At 40.1% G+C, this 25,567-nt stretch overlaps 1 protein-coding gene across 11 annotated transcripts in view; it reads left to right on the plus strand.

Moving 5' to 3' along the window:
* CNKSR2 (connector enhancer of kinase suppressor of Ras 2) overlaps positions 1 to 25,567 on the plus strand; it is a 230,123-nt gene that overhangs the window by 1,942 nt on the left and 202,614 nt on the right. For 10 of the 11 annotated variants that reach the window (XR_014563096.1, XR_014563097.1, XM_083734205.1 and 7 more), the window contains exons 2-3: positions 1,431 to 1,776; positions 2,741 to 2,836. Coding sequence is in view for 9 of the 11 variants with exons in the window: in XM_083734205.1 (XP_083590331.1) it covers positions 1,584 to 1,776; positions 2,741 to 2,836 (289 nt within the window). In the remaining 2 variants the exon portion in view is untranslated. The remainder of the gene's footprint in view (positions 1 to 1,430; positions 1,777 to 2,740; positions 2,837 to 25,567) is intronic. The other variant, XM_083734206.1, reaches the window with a different exon arrangement.

The raw sequence follows: 25,567 nt of genomic DNA on the forward strand, positions 1-25,567 counted from the left end.
TGATCCTGATTTGTAAAATTCAAGGGTTCTTTCTACACTGGAGTAGTAAAGCATTTGATTCGCATGCAGAAAGTCCCGGGTTCAACACCCAGCATCTCTGGGTAGGGCTGGGAAAGTTACCCTGCCTGAAACCTGGCAAGCCACATGCGTGACGTCCCTTCCCCAGTCTGGCCAGGACTGCCGGGATGCGCAGACATCCCTTTGAGGATTCCTTCCTGGAAGGCGCTCTGGTGATCGTGGCAAGGGAGCACAGAGGGTGAAAACTGCCCTCTCCGCCTCCCACCCGGCAGACCAGCACTCACCCATTGGAGGCTGGGGATGGCGTCCCCTCAATGTGGGGGGGGGGGCTCTGCTCCCTGCCTAGAAATATTGAGTGGGCTGAACCCCCTTCCGCCCCCTATAGTTGGAGCCCTTGAGTGCCACTAATGCTACAGTGTGCCTTGCCACCTGACTGAACACTCAGTTGTCTCCAAGAAATCAATTTCTGCTAATTCAGGATCCATAAAACTGTAGCTCCTCAGTTTTAGCAAAACTGACTAAGCACCCGATGCACCGCTTCTCCTGCAACTGCTGCCTTGCTTTTGGCTCATCTGAACATCAATTGTTGCTCTTTCAATTTGACTCTTGCCTGCCTTGAAGTATGGTAGCATCTTTTGTTATTGTCACTATATCTTGACCCCCCCTTCATTTATTTGGCTGTATCCCTACCTCCTATGGCCTTATGCCTGCAAAGCATGTACTCCAACATTATGCTTCCTCCCACTCCAAGAACTAACACTAGTGTGCGTAGCTGAATTAGGGTATATAAGATATTTGGGTACAAAAAATGTGTATGAGGGAACATTTCATAAAGGAGAAGTTGCCTAGCCTTGCTTCATGCTATGTAATCTCTTTTAAGATTCCTACAAACACCTTTAGACTGTACTCTGCATTTTAATACTACAGCAACAGATGCTATAAACTGCTGGGAAGAGATGTTTAAAGATTTAGTATGGAAAGGAATTGTAACAGTTATCAACATAGCTTCATTAAGCTATGCATGGCTTCTTCCTGAAGCCCTTGGTGTTGTCATGGAGACCACAGCCAGAATTGCTAAGGAATACCCTGTGTACCATTTTTGTTCTCCACTGACTGATGGGTGGGAATATTGATCAATTTTATTCATCTAGAAAAATGCCTCTCAAGCAGACGAATTTAGTTCACCACAAATTAATTTATTGGCCTTCTGTTAATAGGTAGGATATGTGAGATTTCAAAATATAATAATACTTTACAAACCCACATTGGGAATGAATAAGCAAGTAGATTTAACATGGTATAGAGATTAACAGTGGACAGAACAAGATATACACAGACTAAAGCACTATTTTTGTTTATTAATATACCTCTTGTAATAATATTAGTTCTATACTCTCTCTCTTCTTTGCCAGGAGTTAAGATCAACTTTGTCTGGCTAAACAAACCACCAAGAGCGGCAGCTAAGATAAAGAGAGAACGTGAAACTGCTCAACACCTACTTTGCCTCTGTATTCACCCCAAAGTAAAACAGTGCCCAACTTGGTGATAACAGAATAAACGATGCAATGAGAGAGCTGCAGCCCAATATAGGAAAAGAGGTGTTTGGGGAACACCTGACTACTTTAAATGAATTCAGATCTCCAGGGCCTGATGAGCTGCACCTAAGGGTACTAAAGGAGCTTTTGAATCTCAGAGCCTCTGACTGGAGGCAGACAAATGTAGTCCCCATCTTTAAAAAGAGGAAAAGAAAAGACCTAGGTAACTACTGACCCGTAAGCTTGACATCAGTGCCATGAAAGGTCCTAGTACAGATAGCTAACCAGTTGGTCTGTGAGCACTTAGAAAAGGATGCTGTTATTACAAGGACCCAGCATGGGTTTCTCAAAAACAAGTCATGGCATACAAATTTCATTTCTTATTCTGGATGAAGTTACAAGCTTGGTGCATCAGGGGAATGCTATGGACATAGTGTAGCTTGATTTCAGTTAGGATTTTGACACGGTCCCCCATGATATTCTTGCACGGAAGCTGGTAAAGTGTGGAGTAAGTGAGTTAAGTGTTTGGTGGATTTGTAGTTAGCTGATTGACCAAACCTACTTTGGGGGGGGGGGTATGGGTGTGAGAGAGTATGTATGAGAATCATTTTGCATATCTTTGTAGGCTCCTTTCAGTCATAATCAAATATTACTAGCTTGTAAAACAATGCAACTTTTTATTGCCCAGTTACTGGCTTATATAATGCTGTGCTACATTTATAAAGGTGGAAGTAAAAAATAAAAATACTCTGGTTTCTAAACTGAAATGAATGGTCATTAGATTCTGAAAAAGTATTTGAATCTGCAGTTTGGTTTTAAAGCATTCAAAAATCTCCATGTTATAAATGACTTTGATACAAAAACATGAGGTTGAGAAACCTTTTTCCTTAAAGTAATGCTTGTAGGACTAGAAATAGATATACTAAGCTGGCAGTGTTGAGATGATTATTTCACAAAGTGTTGTTGCAAGTGTGAATTACTTTTCAAAACAGTACTAGCTAAAGCAGTGGTAAAAACTCCAGCTTCATTTGAAAAATGATGTGCCATAGAATATAAGTGTTGGCAAACATGTCAGTATTTTTTAATGTGTGTATATACAACCTGCAACCTAACCTCAAATTGTGTTTAAAATGGCTTCAAAAGTAGAGAAGCACAATTTATTATTTTGTTCCTTTCTTTTCTTTCAGTGCCTGCATTGCCTTGGGTTAATATTATCACCATGGAGCAAGGTACACTCAGAACCATTACCTGTCTATTTAAGTGCTTCTTTCCAATGGGAAAAGGTAGGCCATATGCCACATAGATATGTTGTAAAGATTTATGGTTGAATCCTCACCCAAAAGCTCACAGAGCTTTCAATGGTGCTTGAGGGAGCTCCAGTGTTCCATCAACACCAGTGATTTAGACCTTAGAGTAATTTAGGCTTTTATGTGCAGATGTTACTGATGGTCAAAACACACAGTGGAACATTTGGCAGAGTCTGTTGAACAAACACTAAAAGACATTGTTACAAATAACAAGGAAATGTGAAATATTGCAATGAAGAATGATTGTGATTAGTTGCCTGTGATTATTGATATTGTATTTATACAGAAACAGAAGACTTCCCAAGCTGCTTGTATTTTTACTTGTCAATACTGGGAATATGGGAAGATAATAATAATTTAATATGTGGTCAATATTTGTTCAACAAGACAAGAAACAGTTTCTAACACAGACGTCTCATTGTAACTACTATCCACAGGAACTTTTCTTTTGTTCTTAGGGTCTTCTGAGTCCAAAGAAATTTTTTCATGTGAGTGACAGTACTTTCTGGTGTTAGATATAAACGAGTCTTCCTTGGAGGTTGGAGTAAATGATCCTTGGTTTCCTCCCAGCCTCCAAGATTTTTGTCTTGCATTTTACCCTTACATTGTTTGTGCCACAAATCTTTGCATACATGATGATCTTGCTAGAGGGAAATGTGCACTTAAATGAATAAAAAAAAAAGTTGTCACAGGGATGGAAAATTGACCAACTCATTTTACTTTCACAGAAGCCCAAGCACTTTTATTTAAATATGCTTTCGTGTTACAAAGGGCTGCTGCAAATCATGACATTTAAACAGGGACGTTAAAAACCGATTGAAGAGGAAAATTGCTTTCAAAAGAGAGATGCTTGAAAATGGAATGTGTTATTTTGTCTACATTCAGTGAATTTCTAATCCTTCACTCTTAGGCTTCCTGCTTTCTCTTTTCTGTAGGTCCAGTTATTCCGTCCCGTGTGCCATCTGCCTCCTCTCAGGGACCTGTTGTAGGGCTGCTAAGAGACAGGTGACAAGGGTGCAGGTTTACTGGCCTCCAAGCCAGCAGTGGGCTAAATGGGGATTAGAATTCTCATACTCTTTATCTCAGTTCATTCCTCTACCACCATACAATACTGTCTATCTTGCAGGAGGCTCACCAGGGCTGTGTGAGGGGGCTGAAGAGTACCTTGTTCAGGGCCCTCTTAAATCTGGTACCAACTTTGATTGCTTCCTTCCTCTTAAGCATTTCCCACCTCCTCCTTTCCCTTCCACTTCATTTCTTTTACTTTTTCTAGGTCCTAGAGGATCCCGGTTCTTTCCAGCATTATCTTTCTTTTCACATTTATTGCACTTACTCTCTGGACAATACACAATACAGATAATTACAACCTTCCTGAACCTTCACCTCCCTGTTAATTTTTGACTGTTGGCACGTCAAAGTGCCAGTAAAGGGATTTGGGACCCTGGGACTGTGGATTACAGGTAATGCAGTATAAAATCAAGCAATTAACATGTCAAGTTTCAGTCTTCTGTAAATGAGCCAAGTTGATTTTTCTTCCCAATTCACATCTTTATCAATAACAAATAAAACATTGTTTTTAATTTGGAACTCAGCAGTTTGAGGCCTTCTCTTAAATTACCTTTAATTATGGTGCATCTTTCTCTGGCATCAAGGGTTTCCCCCCTCTGTCCATAAACTATAAATGCCAGAACTAAATAAATAAAATATATGTGCTTCTAGCTCTGGTCTTTAAAAGACATTGATTTACAACAGTAAAACAAGCAATAAGTCATTTTGACTTTAAAGCCTGTGATAACCAATTTTTTAAAAAAACAAATTAGAGTAGCTTGCTTGTTTTATAGTTAAAATTGATCACCTTGTCTGACTTGAGAGCACATCAAATGTTTCCTTATTGCTATGGAAAACATTTAATCAGGCCCATAAATGTAAACAGATCTTTAGCAGAGTTCAGAGATAATCAAGCAGACCATCACCAGCCAACAGATGGATACGAGCCTAAATGACAGTGAAGTGCATCTTCATTTATTAGTATTATATTTTATTTTAAAATACATTTTCCTATCATATTTTCCCAACTGCCCCATTTACTTTTAGCAGTTTATTTCCCTGATTAAAATCATGTGCATGATGATTCTTGGCACAGAACCACAGCTTAAGGCTGTGATCCTGTACACAGTGGGACATACTTCCCAAGGATAGGATTGCTCTGTTTATCATGAAATAACTTTCTTTCTCTGTGTGTATGCTACATAATGTTATATTTTGCCGTACTTGATGGATGCATTTTAAATATTCTGGAGGCCAATACTATTTTCAACTTAATATTTATGTATGAAATCAGCATGCACTTACTGTCTGCAAGATTGTGCTTAGGTGTAGATCATGTACCTGTTTCCTGAAAGCAGTAGCTAACTATCTTACAATTGGGTTTTAAAACCCTTTAAAAAAAGCCTTTAGCCCTGCCCTCGGATTGTTTCAGAGAAGGATGTGGTGTGAGGTGGGTGGATTCCAGGGCAGGCTAAATCGCCCTGATCTGGGGGCCACAGGGTGGATTAGTGTGTGTGTTCATGCACAGCCCTACTGAAAATAAGGTAGGTACCAACCTTGTTGAGTTTTTGGTGTTTTCTGAAAAAAACATTACTCAACCAGGCCTCTATGAGAGTACTGATAACTGGCCTTGAGAGCTGTTCTGGTTACTGAATTGGTAGGTGCATTTTAATTTATATTTACTCTAATACTTTTTATTGCAATTGTTTCTATTGCTTTAAAATTTTGGTTATGAGGTTGTCTTTTAAGATTGTAAACTGCCTTGGGATTGGTCTGGAACACTGTATATAAATGCCTAAAAACAGATTAATAAATAAATGTTTGAATGAACCAAATACTGCAGAACTGTTGCAAACTACAGTACAGTGGAGGCTCGGGTTGCGAATGTGATCCATGTGGGATGCATGTTTGTAACCCGCAGCATTTTCAACCCACGTCTGCGCATGCACGGGTTGTGATTCGGTGGTTCTATGCATGCGCAAAGCGCAATTTAGCTGTTCTGTGCATGCACAACCACCAAAACCCAGAAGTAACCCATTCCGGTACTTCTGGGTTTCAGTGGTCCGTAACCCAAAAAAATGCAAAATGAAGCAGCTGTAACCTGAGGTATGACTGTACTTCTGATGGAAAAAGCACTAAGGCACTGGAAAATACGTTTTGTTATGATTTTGCAAATACTGAGTAAAAGTTAATTTGTAGCAGCAAAAGGTGAGCTATATCTGCTAACCATTTCATGTATCAGAAGCAGAAATAGGACATATTTTCATATCGTTAAAAAATATCAGCTAGATGGGAAAGGGCAAAAAAACATAGCTTGAAAAGTTTTTTGAAACAAAGCAAACAATAAAAAAATGCTTCCCTTCAAGGCTTGCAACAAATCTCTCATTCCATACGCACACTCAAGTTGATTATCCCTTCTTCCCTTTTCTGGATGGCATTTGAGGTATGAATTGCCAAGCCCATCTGTCCCAATATTCACAGTAATTCTTGGTTGCATGAGATCTGTACATGCTGTGCAGTTTTCTGATGGAACAGTTCGTTTCTTCCCTGCAGTAGTCTTCCTTTTTGCTGAATAGATTGGCTTCTAACCAGCTCTGGGTCTGTGACCTTCCAGTCAGTTGTACAACCTTGTACATACTGAATCCTTCTAATATTTGACCTGGGAGCAAATTCTTTATCCTGCCAACATCCAGTAGCACTTGCCATAAATTCTTCCAAATGACTTCTTTATTCAGCATTCATCTTTATCTGCTTGTACTGTACATTGGTTAACACTATGTCTGGTCTTTACTGAGCATTTTAAAGCTCAGTTGGTAGAACATACAACCCATAATCTCAGGGTCATTGGTTCAAGCCCCACATTGGGCAAAATATTTCTGTATTACGGAGAGTTAGAGTAGATGAGCCTCATAATACCTTCCCACACTACAGTTCTATGATTCTTTACCAATGACTGTATGACAGTGGGCATTCATCCTGATTTCCTTGCAGATTGTTTATCAGGGCCTGCCCAATACATTTTGGCACCTGAGGCGGATACCAAAATTGTGTCTGCTTTCTTGCCAAGGAAGAAGGGGTGAGGGAAGATCTACACTGGGATCTGCTGTCCCAGTGAATCCTACCACCTGAGGCAGTCATAACGTGCCTCATAAGTTGGGCTGCCTCTGGTGTTTGTACATATTCTTGTGAATCATTCACGCATCTCAGTTTTCAGTGCATTTCCTTGTCACTTTCCAAACTGCAAAAAGACTGTATTTTTTAAAAAGGAAGATGTGGATTTGTTGTGCAAGGGCAACAGAGAACGTTAATCCTTTTTAATTGTGCAAGCCTAAAGTTCCAGTACATATTTGAATCCCTCCCACAAAATAGTGACAGTTTTGAGGCACTCTTGGATATTTTCACAAATGAAATGGAAAGTTGAAAGAGACACACACACACACTCTTCTGGATTGCAGTTCATATTTTCTTTAAAATGATGCACAGAGATGGAGACTGGAAGAGAGAAAATGCTTTCCCTATTGAATGATAAGGCTAGGCCTGGATATAAACAGATACAGCTCTGATTTCCTTCCAACAACTTTTCACACACACACACTCCTAAAATGGTATGTTTCTTGTAGTAATCCACAGTATAGAACGTGTGACTACATTTTCACAATTGCTTAAAAACTTTATCATCAGACTAACAGTTCCTGGATTGTCATTTCACACCACCTCCATAAAATCCTATTAATAATCTAATCTACATATGGGACAGACAGCTAAGAAAACCTCAGATATGTTGGCTTATATGATACCATTATTCTTGTTCTCCTGTTTTTCCTGTTTAATTTTCATTGTCTTATGTTCTCTTGCTGTTAGACTCACTCACACTCACACATAAATGGTAAGATGCTTTGATTCAGGTTTCCTTGTGGAATAAATTAAAATACCGTAGCTTGTATGTGTGTGTATTGTTTGAAATGCTTGGTTTAAGTGACACTCAATTAGAATATGTTCTACTTGGTATTCATATATTATAAGCTCAAAGCAAGACCTATTGTCTTTCATGCAAAAAGTATCTTTCAAAAATATGGTAAGGACTAGTGTGCAAGGGCCCAAAGGATCATTCAACTGCTGGTCACTTAGATTTGGGAAGATCAAATTATTTAAAGGGTTACACTGAATTCACACTGATTTATTTTACCAATTCCATGCAGTTTAGGGAATTATCTCACTGCCACAACAAATGGAACACACTGGTAGCGTGGGGACAAATGCCCAGCCTACACGTAGATCCATTGCATGGGAAGCACCATGTGGAGACAGCAAATTCCCCTTTGCTGCTGTTCTTAGCTTGATAGAGGTGGTCAGGGGTGGGCTTTGGTCTTTCAAATTTCAGCAGCGCCCGGTGCGAGCCCAAAATTCAGCACCCCCTACCTTTCATCTTTCTGCTCAGTTCACTAGGTCATAGTTATGAGGCCTGATGTTGCCCTCTAGGCCTGGTGCCCAGTGCGGCAAAACTGGTGGCACTACTATAAATCCTCCTCTGAGGTGGTACAACTATACAGTGGTCCTTTATTCTTTGGCTAGTATCAGAGGTCAGCTTCTGTAGTCTCAAACAACCGTTAATAACAGCGAAGTTTTTCATTCAACTCTTTATGGGTCTTGATCTTTTTAGAGAAGCTTCCTTCAGCGGTCCCTTTTTTGGCCAACAGCTAGAGACAGTCTGGTCTTCTTGCTATGGTGTTGTCACTCGGAGAGAAGGGATGCAGTTTCCATTGACCATTGTTTTTCAGGCCAGTAGTAAAGGGCAGGTGATGATGCTTCATGCTTCTACAATCCCAGGGCAACTTCTTTTCTGTTAAGACAGGATCCTAACCATAGATGCAATAAATAAAAATGTTTGGTAAATTAAAAAACATTTTTAAATCTAATTCCATAAATAACTTTCTTCTTTAAATCTGACTAAGAATCTATAAATCTGACTAAGAAAGACTGTAGTTAACAATAGCCAATATTTTACTGAGATTTTTTGAAATAGTAAAACTTAGTGTAGCTGAAAATTGATTTGTTTTGTGATGCTTAAAAATAACTCCCTTGAATTTATGTCAAGGGCCAATAACTTCCGCTTTGAAATGAAAACTTGTTTGTAGACCTGGAGGAAGAAAACCGATGATCCCATTATACACAGAAGACATTTTTTTCCTGAAATACATACAGCAGAATTATTGCCATTCTGGGGCAATAATTTTTTAATGCCGAGCACAGTATTCTTTTGAATTGTCTTTTTCAACAATACTTTGCAAGTCCAATCTAATTAATTGAATTGATTTTTCAGAGCAGTGATTTAAAAATATTATCAATATAAATACATTCTGCATAACAAATGAAGGGAGCGGGTGGCACTGTGGTCTAAACCACTTAGCCTCTTGGGCTTGCTGATCGGAAGGTTGGCAGTTCGAATCCACGCGATGGGGTGAGCTTCTGTTGCTCTGTCCCAGCTGCTGCCAACCTACCAGTTTGAATGCATACTAATGCAATTAGATAAATAGGTACCACTGTGGCAGGAAAGTAAATGGCGTTTCCGTGTGTTCTGGCTTCTGTCATGGTGTTCCGTGGCGCCAGAAGCGGTTTAGTCATGCTGGCCACATGACCCAGAAAGCTGTCTGTGGACAAATGCCAGCCACCTCAGCCTGAAGAGAGATGTGTATCGTACCTCATAGTTGCCTTTGACTGGACTTAACCGTCCAGGGGTACTTTACCTTTTTTTTTAACCTTTACATAACAAACATTTAATTAAAGTTCTTTGTCTCTATGAAGCCCTACTCCAGATACTATTTTTGAAGATGTAATGTCTGGTCATTTGTCTGCTTCCACACTTGCTATTATTTCTAAAATGGACAACATTTTCAATTATTATGAAGAATCCAGATGACTATTTTTTGTCAAACTATTGTGTTCCAGTATTTTATGTGTTGTCTTCACATAAGGACCTTACCTGTGGCTATTCTGTATTAGTATTTGTATCTGATAAGTATTACGACAAACACTTTGACCTGGACAAGATAACAAATAGTCTGAACTTCCTTAAATTAAGCTAGCCTAAGTTACCCTTATTCCAAGTTCTATTAAGGAGTGATGCTACTCCTGGCTGAGCTGTTCCAACCCTGACTGAGGGAAAAGAGGCCTTTAAAATAGAATTTGATGTGCACTACCCTTTTTGCCAGTATAAGTTCTGCCAGGTTGCCGGGTCACATGACTGAGCTGAAAGAAATTTGAAAGAGGTGTAAGTATTTTCTAGCCCTGTCCCTGGAACACTTTTAAAATAACTTACACTGGCATAGGTTCCACTCGCTTAAGTTATACAGGCTGAATTTCAGCTGAGCCACCATAGCCCTGGCTGAGCCAGGCTAAGATACTTACACTGATGTACCCCTGACTGAGTTAGAAAGGGGGAATCGTGCTGGTATAGCCCTAGCTAAGCCAGCACAGCCTTATTATCTTCTTATTCCAAACTTGCTTATCCTGGCAGATATCGGGTTTGCATTACGTTGCAAATTATTACTTTGGAGTACTTAAGATGCTCCCAAACCAGCTCCCAAACAATAGGATATGGGCTGCCATAGCTGACTTCATTATGACCCTGATATAAAGGGAATATGCTTAAAATAAAACTTGCATGTAATATGGGTTCTGAAATATAAAAACAGGGGTTTTCCTGTGCCTATGCTATAATGGCAATTCTAATACAATATAAACCAATAAAATGTGCACTTTCTCTGTGCTGAAGCAAATTACATTGTGTAGCTTGCAACAAGCTTAAGCCCTAGAGTCCTATGTTAATAGGATTCTTTGCAAATAAAACTCTTCTGTGAGAGCATAAGTAGACCATCTGTTTCTGCCCTCTGTGGCACTGTGTCTGCCTTCCAGGACCTTCCTGTGAAGGTCTGCTCCTTTAGGAAGGAAGCATGATCTACTTGGGGAAAGAGCACAGTATGTTGTTGGTCTGAGGACCGCCAAATGTCAGGCATGCCTTCAGAAAGATAAAATCCTCACCTTTCTTCAGCAGAAGGAATATAATTTGCCAATAAATATATAATGGACTTGCCACTGTAAGATAAACATCGGTATTTTGCCAGTCACTGTATAAGATAAATGTTATATTCCATTTGCATTGTGGAGGTTCTGTGCTACGCGTATCAATAACATAAGCAAAACAAGACAGTAATGGGCAGTTGTTGCTACATAGCTGCTATCATGTGACACCAGGAAACACAGACCTCATATTGTAAAAATGTACGAGATGTAGCAGTGCTGTTTTCAGAATTTATGAACAGCATGCTGGTTCAAGGAAAAATTGGAATAAAAGGAGAAGCCAATATCTAAGTATGGGGCAAGTACTCTTTTGTGAGAGAACCCCAGCAGAGATTTAAGTCACAAAGTGTGCAGCAAAGTAAATGTGAAAATATAGGCTGCTAGAAAATATGCCCTTTAAAGTGAGTCCCAAAGTTTCCCTCTTTGTCTAGCATAGAAAATAATCATAGGTTTGGTAAGTTAAAAATAGTTTACTTACAAACTCTCTAAGCACAGATTCATGTTCTTTTCCATACAGCATTCATAAAAAATTGCACAGGCTGTAAAAGTTAGAGAAGCACTCCTTGTTTCTTCTCTATAATCTAATAATAACAGTTGATATAATTTATTGATAAAAAGCGACAGAAGTCTGTTGATTCTTAATAGGAGTCATGCTGGAGACTTTGGTAGGACAGGATTTTATATCAGTACAAGTGTTCCTTTATTTGCCACAATGTAGAGAAGAACAGATTCCATGATTCCAGGTTTAAATATGATGCCAGACAATTTCCCTTCTTTGTACTGTAAAATATAAAACATGTCCTTCTAACCTACAAAATACATTCATCAAGATGTATAGCTTATATTTCATGACTGATCAGTTGTGTTGTGATGCACACTGGACTGCTAGAAAAGATACTTGTTCCACAGGAAAAGTATCTGAAAACATGTGTTCTGATATTCATGGAGTAGTTCTATAACCTTGCAAAAAAAGAAAAGTGCAATTCAGGTGTTGCTATCACTGATCTTGACAATAACATGGTTCAATATTGTCCTGCAACACATATATTTTATTTGTCCATATTTTCTGTTAAAAACAGCTGAGTGCCATACATTTCACATTAATCTCACCCTTTTTTATTTGCAGCATTTAGAAGGGGGGGAGGAGATGAATGGAAATGCAGCATTAGTCACTCCCTTTTGCTTTATTTTATCTCATGCATGATGGTAGCAGCAGTATTTATTGCCAGCCATTGTTTCCTGCAAAAAAAAAATATCCCTAGAAACTCCCTCTGTGATATAACATCATGCTTTAGTATTACACACAGATAACATCTGATGGTGGCGGGGATGTTAGTGGCCACGAGCCAGCGGTTGCTAAGATGAGTGGCTGCAGTGCACTTTTCACTGTCGCCTACCTTTTACTCTAATTCATGTTCTCTCCAAAATGAACCCTTTAATTGTGAATGTGGTGGCAAAAACAGGAGGGGGCATTTTGGAACAGCCTGAGAGGGAGCTGAAACTTTCCAGCAGCAATGATTTGAAACTGAGGATGTAGCCACAGGAAAGTCCATAAATTGTGCTCCGGGAATCTGATGTGAGCCCTACGGTCTGCTAATAGGGCTGTATTTTGTCTTCACTCTGCTCCACTTGCATGTTGGTAAGCAAATATTACAAGATACTGTAAATCTCCAGCGCTTCCTCATCTAAAAGAAATGAAGCCATTCCTTTAGATGAGGGAACGCTGGAGTCTCAGTGTTTTGCAATATTTGCTTACCAATATGCAAGTGGAGCAGAGTGAAGACAAATTTAGTGCTATGAGTGCTGTCCTTGGTACTTCACATTGCTTGGGGGAAAGCATGGCGTAATTGTGTTGGAAAGCTCTGTAAAATTTGAAAATTGTCAACTGTAAATGTTTGCCATTACTTCCATCTCTGATAAAAAGCAGATAATTAGTAGACTTATAATATGCAGCCCAATCATATGCACATTTACTTGGAAATAAGTAACAGTGTATCACATATTTAGTTTCTGCTACTGGCCAGAAGAAAAAGGGCAGCACTAGAATATCACACCCTGTCTCTTTCCTAGGAAGAACCCCATGCAAGGAAGAGATCATTCTGGAGTTAAGTTAATATTAGGGAGAAGGGAGAAGTGTATTTGTCCTTGAATTTTAATGAAAAACTACCTAATACCCAATTTTTAAACCAATATTCAAAATTCATATTTATCTGAATTCGCAATGCAGTTCTTCATCCAAAAATGCATATATTAAGAGAAATTTGCACTAAAATGCTTCTTGAGGACTTCTTTAAAAATTGCAAATTGTTGCCAAAATGTGGAGAACTATATTGGAAAAATGAGAAACTGAGAAAACCAAAACTGACAGACTTGTCCATCCTTAGTGGATATAAATGCCTGCATACAATTTATCACTTCATTCTGGCCTTCTTAAACTGATCTCCTCTACTGTTCCCTTGTGTTCCCTTGCCTTTTAAGCATGTAAGCCTGAGGGCATGGCCAGTATCTCATTTTGTTAAAGTTTGTGATCTGCTTTGAGAGATGACATATGTCTCTAACTGCAGAATAAAAATATAATTTGATAGAGTGGGTAAATGTTGCACCTTCAGTTCTACGTGGAACAGGCTTCCACGAGAGGGGATGGAGTCTCCTTCCTTGGAGGTTTTTACGCAGACATTGAATGGCCATCTGTCATGTATGATTTAGCTGCAATTCCTACATTGCAGGGGGATTAGATGGCCTTTGGGGTCCCTTCCAATTCTATCATTCTTAGTCTGCAAACCTCCCCATCCCCAGTAGCTACAATATTTCTAGGGTAGGAATTGCTATTAGAGATGGATGGGTCTGTCAGTTTTGGTTCTCTTAGTTTCTCATTTTTCCAATATTAAATTCAATTATTTACATTTCTACAGTTTTGTAGCATGCAGTTTTGACAAATACACACATTGTTGCTAGCAATTTCTCCTAAAACAATGCATTTTTGTATGTTATTTTCACTAATATAAATTCCCCATATACATGCTTTTTGGGGGTAAACTGACTGGTTGGAGAACTCCCTTCTAAAACTCAGATAAGTGCAAATTTTGAAAGATGGTTGTGTTTTGGTTCTTGTGTTGTTTCAGAAAGGGATAATTTGATAAATGCAACTCTAAATGTGAACTGGATCAAAATTCTCCGCAATCCCCAATCCTATACACTTTAGGAAAATAAAATTTAATTCTAATATTCTATTTTTGTACAGTTCAGCATGTTCCTCTCCTCCTATTAACCAAACTTTGATTTGTAAGTGTCTGGCATACTGGAGTTTAACTGAGTTTATAAGGAAGGGAAAAAATCTGCTAGTTTCAGAAGATGTCTGTCACTCAATTGGAACCCTATCAGATTTTTTTTTTTAGTTGAATGATGGTCCTGGCACATGCTGCAACTAACATTTTAGCATAGTCTGAAAGCAGAAGTCAGGCCAAAAAATAATTTTCTCCCAGTGCCCTTATACTTTCTATTTTTAAAAAACCTTACAAACAATTATTTACATGCAGCACAATCCTATGAATGTTTCTTAAAGTTCTGTTAAGATCAAGTAGACTTACTTTCAATACACTTATCAGTGAGTAAACCATTTTGAACACAGTAGGGTTGGCTTTTGAATAGCATATCTAGGATTATGTTTCACATTAGTAATCTAGCAGAGCACTGCTCTGATTCATTTTCTGTTTGTCATTAAAATATATGCTTCTGATTAAGACTATAGATCTATTCAATAGTTGGTTTACTCACACGCAAAGAATATGGGGAGAAGGATCAGGGCAACATGCACCATTTCTTCCCCCAATGCTCCCAACCTGCTCCCCACTTCTGATGAAACACACATTTGAGCATGCTTATAAACATTCCTATGACAGGAAGTCTGAATTCACTTAGAATCTCCCTTCAGACTTTTGCACTGAACACATGAAGGTGCTGGGGTTGGACCCCCTCCCTCAACATATTTGCTGAACATTAATAGATATAATGACTAAATAAGGCTAGTGTCAAAGTCCAGTTGATTAATGAAATATGCTCAATTCCGTATATACAACCATTTCTAACACTGTATTTTTTCCTTTTGCATATTTCAGGTTTGTTTTTTCAAATGGCAGGGCAAATCTATAATTCTTGTACTGCCACCTATATCCCCTCCCCTTTTTGTTCACAGAAACAGCTAATCTGCATTTAATAAAAGACTTTGCTAACCCTGACCACCAGGTAGCTCACATAAGCCTCATTAGCTTGTAGATTGCTTTCAGCACCTCTCTGAGACAAAGATTTGTTGGTATGCAGCTCATATTTCCAGGCGTATTGGCTGTGGCATGGTGCAACATAAATAACACCTAATAAGGTGTTATACGTGTAAAATAACATTAATAAGGCTTTGAACTAAACACAACTGGCATTTGAATCTGCCAACATGCTACCAGCAACATACTTGACTTAGTAGCAGTTATATGTAAGAACTCATAACAATGTGATCAGGAGTAAATTTATATTGTATTTATTTATTGCAATATTTGGAATAAATGAATTTGTTTTAGAACATTACATACTCTAACTCTGTAAGTACAGTGATGAAATATTATTATTAGGTTAGGGATTATTTCTGTTTTTCTAGTAACATTGGCTGAGTCATCTCCCAGTCTCCCTTTGAACACAGCATGGAAGGGATATTTTCTTTGGTATGGTAAAATACAGACGTCAGAGCCTAATTACATCATCCTAGAAACATCTTAGATCTTCATGATGGCACCCTTGTTACTGAGGTTCCAGGGGAAACAGTAAAAGGCGTATAAAAGCAAATGGAGCAATTATGATCTTACATGCTTCATGTCCACCTCATGTTCCATTAACTATACAGTTTCTTAAGTAGGCCTCTAATATGGAAACAGCACATGATAGGTCTAAGATCGTGACAATTTGCCTTTTTCTAAGCAAGGCTTCCAAAAAGATGTAGAGGCATTTTTAGAAGCCAAGTATTTTTTTTTTTGGGTGGGAAACCACACAAATGGACTAGTTATTTCTTCCAAGTACAGAGTGATATCATGGTGACGAAGACTCTCAATGGTACTAGTCACTATGGCTGTGTTCTGCTTGCACTGCTTGCACTGCTGGAGGCAGTATACATCTGAAGACCAGTTACTAGGAATCACAAGCAGGCAGAGTGCCATGGCATTTATGTGCTCCTTATGAGCTTCCCACTGGCATCAATGTGAGAACAGGATGCTATTCTTATGTTTCAGGGAGTAGCAACTAACAAACAGATGTTTTTTCAATGAGATACTCGCTTTCATTATACCACACATATTTTTATAAGGGTAATTGTTCCTAGCTCCACAAAAGATAAACAATTTGTTTAGGGGGGAAATGGTGCTAGAAGGAACAAAGAACTATGAGTAGCATGAAAGACTTCGTGAATGTTCAGCAGCAGAGGCAATGCCTCTAATTCATTGTTTTCAGTTTGCATCCTGTTCTATTCTGAAAAGTCAAATGATGTGACAAAATGTTTCATAATTGTTCTTTTTCACCTGATAGGGCATGTATGAATGGGTAATAGAAAAAATACTGGGAAAAAGATAATTGAAGTACTGCCTGTGTTCACATTTACTTCCCTATACATTAAGATCTTTCAGAGGTTTGGCCTGTATTCGCTTTTGACTGTTTCAGTCTTTCTGGTAAAATGCCATGACGCTATGCTTGAAGGGCAGTTTAAAAATACAATTATTATTATTATTGTTGTTGTTATTTCATATATATCTTATTCTGGGTAAATTTGCCTGGTGGCGTGTGGCCCACCAAGGAGCAAATGAGGTAAATTTCTGCCCATGTATTGGCTCCTGTAGGGCCTTGCAGGAAGGGGAGGGGGGAGAAGCCTTTATAAGCTTCCCCACTCGAGAGTTTGGTGCCATTTTGCCCTGTGCGATTCCCATCCTCTCAGTCTTGAGATAGAGCCTACACTGAGCAATCTGGGTCACTGGTTGACAGGACTGGAAATAATGTGTATGTAAAAGAGTGGAAATGGCACTGGGCAGGATTAACTGGGCAGTCCGAGGTGGGGGGGGGCATCAGGCCATGGCAAGCTCCAAGCTTGGGTTGGCGTCTGCCTGCCTGGAATCCTTATCCCGGTCACCCAGTTAGACCTTGCCAACTTGGCATGCACCATGACAGGATTCAGCACTGAACAACTCCCATTGAATGGGTTTAGTGTGGTCCATCCCCCATTCCACCAGCAAGCGGTGAATGGAATGATGAGTTGATCCTGGCCCTACTGCCATGCCAACCCTTACCCTGACTGCTGCAGTCAGTAAATATTTGGCCTGATTTCATCCCAATACCTGGTGTCCTGTCTGATCATTTGCTACTGTGCTGGGTCACAGAATATGCCTGCCAGGGCAATTATATACCACTTTATACCAACGCAATCTTTAAGTAGTTCACAAAGTAACAAATACGATATATGTCACAAAGAATGGAAGTGAAAAACTACAACACCATGCCACAAAACAACCTAAAAAGAAACAGGAGCACCCAGAATGAATAAATATTTAAATAATGAGTTAGTCCTCAGAGTTGGAAAAGTAAACCATTCCTTTAAGGCTGCAACCATGAACACATTTCTCAGGAGAAAGTCTCATAAACACAAGTGGTGGTTGCCTCAGAGTGAATATGTTACTAGGTTTGGCCTACATGAGAGATGGCTGAAGTTAACACAGAGAACTGGTCCCAGCCATTTGCAGTCAGCAGAGTTAATAGATGGCTAAACTGCTTTGCAGAATACATCTATTTTGCATTTAGTTTAATTTGGATACTGCCTCCATTTTAATCAATTCAAGTTGAGCAGAACTTAACAGCCGTAATTTTATTGTTAATGGCAGCAAGATCTGATTCTCTTTATTTACACTGGGAGTAAAATTAGGAGACATATCTCTAAGAAGATTGCTACAAGATTTTCTTTGGGTCTCGCCATCTTTTCCAGCTGCGAGAACTTTGGTTGATTCTCAACAGCAGTAGCTTAAAAATAAAACTGCATACCTTTGCAGTTCTGCCCAGATAATAGCTTTTGAATATTCTAGCTCTTCAAAGCATTATATAGAAGAGCCACATTTACTTATACTTACTAAAAAGTGTGTTTATTTATTTGCAGTCTGTGAAATTAGTGGACATTCCATCAAACGTCACACACAGCAATGTAGCAGGCATCATTTTCTTTGGCCTAGTGTTTTGACAGTGGCACTGGCACCTTTCTGTGAGCCTTATGCCTCTCAGCTTTCCATAGCCCAGTTACACAACAGGGAGATGTCCCCTATTTCCATGGTGGGGGGAGTCAAATGAGAAGCAGGGCTTAACCTAGAAGGACATCCCACCCAGCCTATTACAGATGGGCCGTTTCTCTCCATGCTGCCACCTGTTTTACTACATGACTAACCACCCATATCTGCAAGAGTAATAGGTGGGTTTGAACTTTATTACTGCCCATAGTTGTAGTAGCCCAAACCTGAACTGAAATAATGAAAAAGAAAGTGACAACAGATATGTTTTAAAGCAAATACGGATGCTTTAAAACACCTACCTACCCATATCATTTAAGTGATAGTAATAGCTCACAACACCTTTTTAACAAATTTGTTGCTATTGTGATATGGCAACAAGCCCATCCTCTATATAAAAAAGGCGGTCTTCTTTGTTTCAAGCCTGTGTGCTGCAAGTGAATGTCACTTGAGAGCTGGCCAAAAGTCTCTCATTCTGGCTTGCATGGAGTAATGTCCCAGAACAGAGGTTTTCTAGGCATTTTTCCAGTGTGCTCTGGCAGGGATAAGGTCAGTCATTTCAGAGTGGCACCATATATGCAGCTATTGATTCTGGCAAAACCATGCCTCAAGGAAACTGCAGTGCTGGGCTAGGAGGAGGAGCATGTGGAGTGTCACTTCTGAGTGAAGAGATGCTACAGACCAGGTAAACCAGTGTGTTGGACAGATGTGCTCCAGTTGAGTCTCTCTCCCTTTGAACATCCAATAAGACATGTATCTAGAGCTAGATTTCAGTCACACCAGCCTAATGTGCTGGAAACACCTTTGGCTTTTCAGAATATCCCACCAAAGTATGGAATCACTCAAGACTGGCTCATGCAGCAGGGTTCAGCATTCTGCCTTAGGTGGCAGAATTGGGGTCACTATCTTTAGTTCATTGTTACATTTTTACAGAGAAGAGGGCTGCTGTGTGGATTATTTGGCACAGGCACCAAAGCATCTTGGGAGTGGGGCATCTTATGCTTGCTGGTTCCTTGGCTTTTTATGATTCTAGTCTCTTTTCTGGTTCTTTGTGCAAATGATTTGAATCGCTTAGTAACAAGCAATCTGTAACGTACATATGAGCACACACACACCCTCTATGCAACGCCTATCTCCTAGGACATTAGGAAATAGCTGGAAGATTGAGGACTAAAAAAAAATAATCAATTCTCAGACAGAAACAACGAGCAGAGGCGTTTTGCTGCAGACTGTGAAAAAACATATGTTAACAAAGGTGGGATAATGTGCAGTAAAACTGCTTGCCTTTGTGAGCTAGCACAAAATAAAATTAAAATAAAGAACTGACATCTTATGTGACAGAACCTGAGTAGGCAGCACAGCATTTATCACCTCCTGTTCACTCGCTTTTTTTCTTTTTTAAAATTAGTGAGATTTATCTTATATGACGCCTACTCATGGGCTTTGGCATAAAGTAAAAGCAAAATTGAGGGATATGGAATAATACATTGGCCCTGCTCTTACCAGCACCACGTGGGAGGTTGTTTGTGAGAATTTGAGGGCCTGATGATCCTGAATATTTGCAGATGTAAATCTGAAACAATAGTTGTGCTGAAACCAAAGAAGCGGGCTTTGATGTATTCAATCAGTTGTGTGCTCTGCTTTGCAAGAACAGGACTGTGGAACATAGACAGCTCATTTATAGCAAGTCAGATTGGTGAAGAGCAGAGCCAGAAAGGGGTGCAGCCTGGTGGGCAAAGCCTGGATAGAGAGTCCTAAGGGTCTCACCGAGTGGCCTGAAGTTGTTGCTATACAAACTATACATGTATGCTGTGCATTACTTCAGTGGTCTGAGAGGTCCAACTGGCATCATTCACAATCTCCAGAAATTTCATTTGGGGAAGGGCCATAGCTCAGTGGTAAGGCATCTGCTTTGCAAGCAGAATGTGCTAGGCTCCATCTCCAGCATTTCCCCAGGGCTGAGAGGGTACCCTACCTGAAATCCTGAAGAGCCACTGCCACTACCTATGTTCATTCCAGTTCCAGAGCCACTTCTGTGAAGAGGTTCAGATATTACAAATGCAGAGACTGATGATGTGCCCAGAATCCTAATTTTACATTTTCACCTTAATCAGAACCTGCCATTTGATTAGCACCAAAGAACCTGTAATTGCATGATAATCAGGACTGTATGATGTGCTGCATATTGTCTGTGGGGCTGCTTGATGTTTCCTACTGTTGGGGCACCCAGCTGAAGCCATGATGAACTAATATCGTCAGCTGCAAGGCTTATGTTTCATCTGTAATCAGTTCAAAATCATTATGAAAAACTAGATAGAGCTTTTAATTAGGAAATATATACACCTGGGAGTAAAGAGGGAAATGGTTAAGGTGCACCAAATTACCCAGCACAAACTGCTTGGAAGGATGTACACAAATGCCTGCCACCAAGTCTGAGGACATAGTTTGTGATATTTTTGCCAATTATATTTTAAGGCTATAATTCTATTTTACAAGGGAGTAAGTGCCATTGAACTTAAAGGAAGATCTGAGTAAAGATATTTAGGATTGTACCACACAGAACTTAGTCAACAGATACCATCTACTAACTTGTGTGAACAAATGAAACCTTCCTCATTTTAATCTCACTTGCAGAGAATAACACATTTGGGGGAGGTTGTAGCTAATGTGTTCATCTGCGTACACTGGCGGAGGAAGGGGGTGGGGGTGGGCCGTCCTGGGTGTCATCCTGGAGGGGGGGTGACATTACTGTGCCACCCCCCCGGGATGATCGCTGTGGGCTGCACCCTCCCCCCATGGACACTTGCTGTGGGTGGCGCCCCCCTGGGACACGCACCACTCACCGAGGGTGATGCCCCCACAGATGGGTAGCCCCACCCCCAGGTGCATAGCATGTGTGCCACTCCGGGTGCCGGAGCAGCTAGCTCGGCCTCTGTCTGCGTAGAGTTAAGCACATGAAAACTTAAAGATGGCCTTTCCTTTCTATACTCTTTGTCACTTCTGAAATCGCTAACTACTCTGGATCAGTCAATATTTTTTACTGTCTTTGCAACCAGTAATTGCTTCAGTTAATGGGAAATGCTTTCTCCCACGTTTCTTTCTGAAAATGACAAGAAAGCAATTAAAAATAAAACTTACAAAGGAAAGAAAACCCAAACAGAATCATTTTGCTTAATAAGCATACAAAGATATTTGGGCCTCATTCTATTATTAACTCACTCACTAATGGGATAATTACAAGGGTATTTCCACAAGAGACAGAGAGCTGAATATTTGGACTGTGTGTGTACTAAACATCCTTATTATTAGTAGAATTTGGAAATAGGACATTGTTGTGGCTAACAGTCAAAACACAAACAGCACAATTTTCTTTGCTGTAGAGAAAAATTCTCACAGAGACCAAGTCAGGATAGCTCACGAGAGAGAGGGAGAGAGAGAGAGTGAGAGAGAGAGAGAGAGAGAGAGAGAGAGAACCAGTCTGAATTGGGGATTGGGGAGGAATGCAGTTTCCAGGGTCAGACAAAACATATCTGAAAATGGATGAAGGAGCACCTAAAACAGAACTATGGTGTAAGGTGCTATTTCCTTTCCCATTTACCACTTTAACATTGGAGGAGGGGGAGATGGCATATTGTATAGCATTGGCTTTGTTCATATCACATATATGTGGCATGATAACAGTATAGCAATGCTGGGGTCAAGGAGGCAAGTGAAGTGTGAGAGTGTCCTTTGGCAGGCACACAACCATTCTACCACAGCCCATGGGCCTTAGGTTGACGACCCCTGCACTATGCCCTTTTTGCTGTTAAAATAACCTACTTCCTCATTCTACATGGAGTTCATTATATATTTATTGTAAAAACAAAAACAAAAAAGCCCCATTTTTGGATGTGTGAATGCACCATCATGGCATTTAATTTTTAAATAAGACACATTTAACATTTAAATAATATTTACCAACAGGAATAATGTAAGAATGCTGTATTAAGTGATTAAGCAAATAGAACTATCAGAGGCATGCCTAGTTTGGTGCTCAGTTGTGGATGCAGACATGACCTTTGCAGAACGTGAGCTGTATTTATAGCCAAGTTGGTAAGATTAAATTTGTTTTTGAGATACCTCAGAATGTTTTTGCCCTTTCAGAGTTTCTGGTAATATTTGCTTATATTATGGGGAAATTGATCATGTATCATTAAACACTATTTGCCAAATTAGAGATACTTTATTAGAAAGAAAAATAAGGCAGCAGAGACAGAAAAATAAGGCAGCAGAGAGAATGATGATCTACATTTTTTTAAAGATATTGATGTTTTCCCTGCTCTTTGGTCCTAAAATTGTAAAAGTCTCCTTGTGGACATCAATATGTCTAGAACTGTTTAGATACCATCTGTAATCCTGTGTACTTCCATCCCTTCCCAATGGACGTGGTGAAAGAACAGCAAAAGCCAAGGATGCTTGCCAAGACACTCTCTGGAGCTGGCTGAGAAAAACCGATAAGGAAAAGGACCATTAACAAATGAAATGAGCCACTGGAAAAACAGAAAATAGTGACACATCAGTATACAGATGTTTGGGTGTCTTGGTGCCACAATCCAATTTTTCATTATTCTTGTTTTAGTGCAAGAACTCCCAAGTGTTGTTGAGCTATAACTCCAATTGTCTGTGCTGGCAGTCCAATAACATCTAGAAGGCCACAGGTTAGCCAGTCCTGCTTTAATTTATTTGCTGCTGTTCCACATGGTTGTGCCCAGAGCAGCTCACTGGCAACACAAGAACAGCAGTACAAGAACAGGAATACATATCAAACATCATTGCAAAAATCAGAACACAATACCCATAAAACAGTTGAATTTAATATTGCAAACATTATAACAATGTTTTGGATTCATCACATGACAGTCTCTGTCACTAAAACTTAATAACAGGCAGGATCCAATTGGTGTTCCCCCTCTGGTGGTGATGGTGATGATGAAGTTTATTATTTGCCCTTCATCAGCAGATCCCTGGGTAGGTTACAAAGCCTCTCCTTTTCCACGAGGGCAGAAGTTGCAAGCAGGACTCGTTTCCCACGCTTTGCAGGGCTGTGTGGTTGGGCCCCTGCATCATAGGGTGTCCCGGGACTGCTTCATGCCCTCAGCTGGCCAGTCTGGCTATCTGGGGTGTGTAGTTTGCCGCATTTAAACGGCTGTGGGCCCCACACTCTGCCTGTTTTGTTCCTGCATGCACAGATCTCCCACCTGCCCTCCCTCTAATGTCATGCATTCAACACCTGACCTTGCTATGGACCTCGGTTGGTCGCCTGTTGAAGTGGCCTGGTAGGAATTTTTTCCACTTGGCAAATTGGCACCAGCCACTTGGTTTTTCGCCTACCTCATAGCAAATTGTCACAACTTTGTAAGGTTTGGCAGTTAGGCATTGGAAAACGCGTTGTGTGTTGGAGGGGAGGTTGTGGCCATCCCCTCCCCCTCCCCTTGAAGGGTATTCTGTTAAAGGAATCCGGTGGTCATGATGCCTGCCCAGGTGGTGACTAGGGCCATGGCACGACTCTCCGGTGAGTCTAGGGGAAAGCTTCCAGTTGATTTGCATCAACAAGCTCCCCCTACAGGTTGTCAACCCTTGTGTGACTTCCTGCAGAGCGGGCAGGAATAAAGTATACCGTAGTTGGTTCTGATCCAATGCCTAAGGCAATACCACTCACATTCTGTAACCAATAAACCAATAAAGCCTTTTTTAGCCCATGAACCTAAAATACTTGTGTCCATGTGTCTTATTCCATCAAAAAGCGGGGGACGAGGCCTTGACTCGCAACAATTTAACATTGAGAATTATAAACAGTGAAAACAGATTTTTACTGATGGAACTCACCCATCAGTGGAACAGGAAGCGGGGCAATTCCTCCTCTCCCTCACAGTCCCTGCCCCTCAAAATTTGGTCCAACTGGTTGAGGAACTCTCTGGAGCAGACTGCAGGAACAGTGGACTACTGAAATCACAAAAAAGAGGAATCACAAAAAATTACCTCTCCCTTTTCTGGTGATATATAGCTTCCATTAGCAGAGTGACATCAATTGGATACCACACATTACTAACTTACACACACACACACGGTTAGAATATGTAAGCCAGAGTCAGATATGATAGAACTTTCAAATGCTGTCAGAAAATAATGAGTAATGTAACCAGCAGCCCATTCCTCAGAAGTAGTAAGAGCAGGAAATATCAACTAGATGTATGGAAACTGCCAATATATTAAAAAAAAATGCTAGAGGCAGAGATATCAAACCAATTTTAACTAAGGAGAACTCTGTATGCACAGAACTTCACACATAGATTGTGAGGGCTCCATTGCAATCGCAAACACACAAAGCCAGGGGTGGCCAACTCCCAAGAGACTGCGATCTATCCACAGAGTTAAAAACTGGCAGTGATCTACCCCCTTTTGGGGGGTTCAGGTCAAAGTTGTTTTTAGGGAGGGAGACGGCCCGTTTTTGGGGGGTGCAGGGCTAAAATATTGAGCTACCTGTTGGACGTGCCTGCACTAAGCAAACAAAACAAAAACAAAGCCATTTCCTCTTCTCACAAACCCCATTTAGGTTGCAAATCAAATCATTAAAATCCCCCTTAAATAAAAGATTGCAACACAAACCATTAGCACTTAAGCATAAACCATAGGCTTCCAAGGCAGGTGGTGAAAATAAGCCACACTGTGGAACATTAGCTTTTAGGTCCTTCATATTTTCCTCCCCTAAAAAGAGGCACAAGGAGAAGAATCACACTTAGGAGCCTCATTTTTATGTTATACTTGGAATAGGTCTGATTTAGAGACAACAATGCATCAAGGGGAAATGCAAGAGAGGGAAATAAATAAAAACCAGCTTTTTACTTACATTCACTCCAGTGTTTAGGAGTTTGGGAGAACTGGCTTGCTGTAAATCTATAGAGACATTATGTTTTCCAATAAGGATCTCATAGCAGTTTCTTTGGAAGGCAAAACTTATTTATTGTTGAAAAGTGGAAGTTCTTTGCTGCATAGCTGACAGCATGAAACATAATGAGGTTTGTTAAAATACAGCGGCACTGGTAAACTGCCCTGATAATTTTGGCACTCTCTCTTTTTTTAGCACCCCCCCCCCTCAAAATTGTCCTCTAATTTTTCTACTGGGATGAAGACACAATATATTGAAGCAGTGACATATCACTCACTTTAAACAGCCATTAATTCTCCAAAGAATCCTGGAAACTAATTTGTGAAGGGTGCTAAGAAATGTTAGGAGACCCCTGTTTCCCTC

Source organism: Podarcis gaigeae (assembly GCF_964106915.1).
Source record: "Podarcis gaigeae genome assembly, chromosome: 4".
NCBI classification, from domain to species: Eukaryota; Metazoa; Chordata; class Lepidosauria; order Squamata; family Lacertidae; genus Podarcis; species Podarcis gaigeae.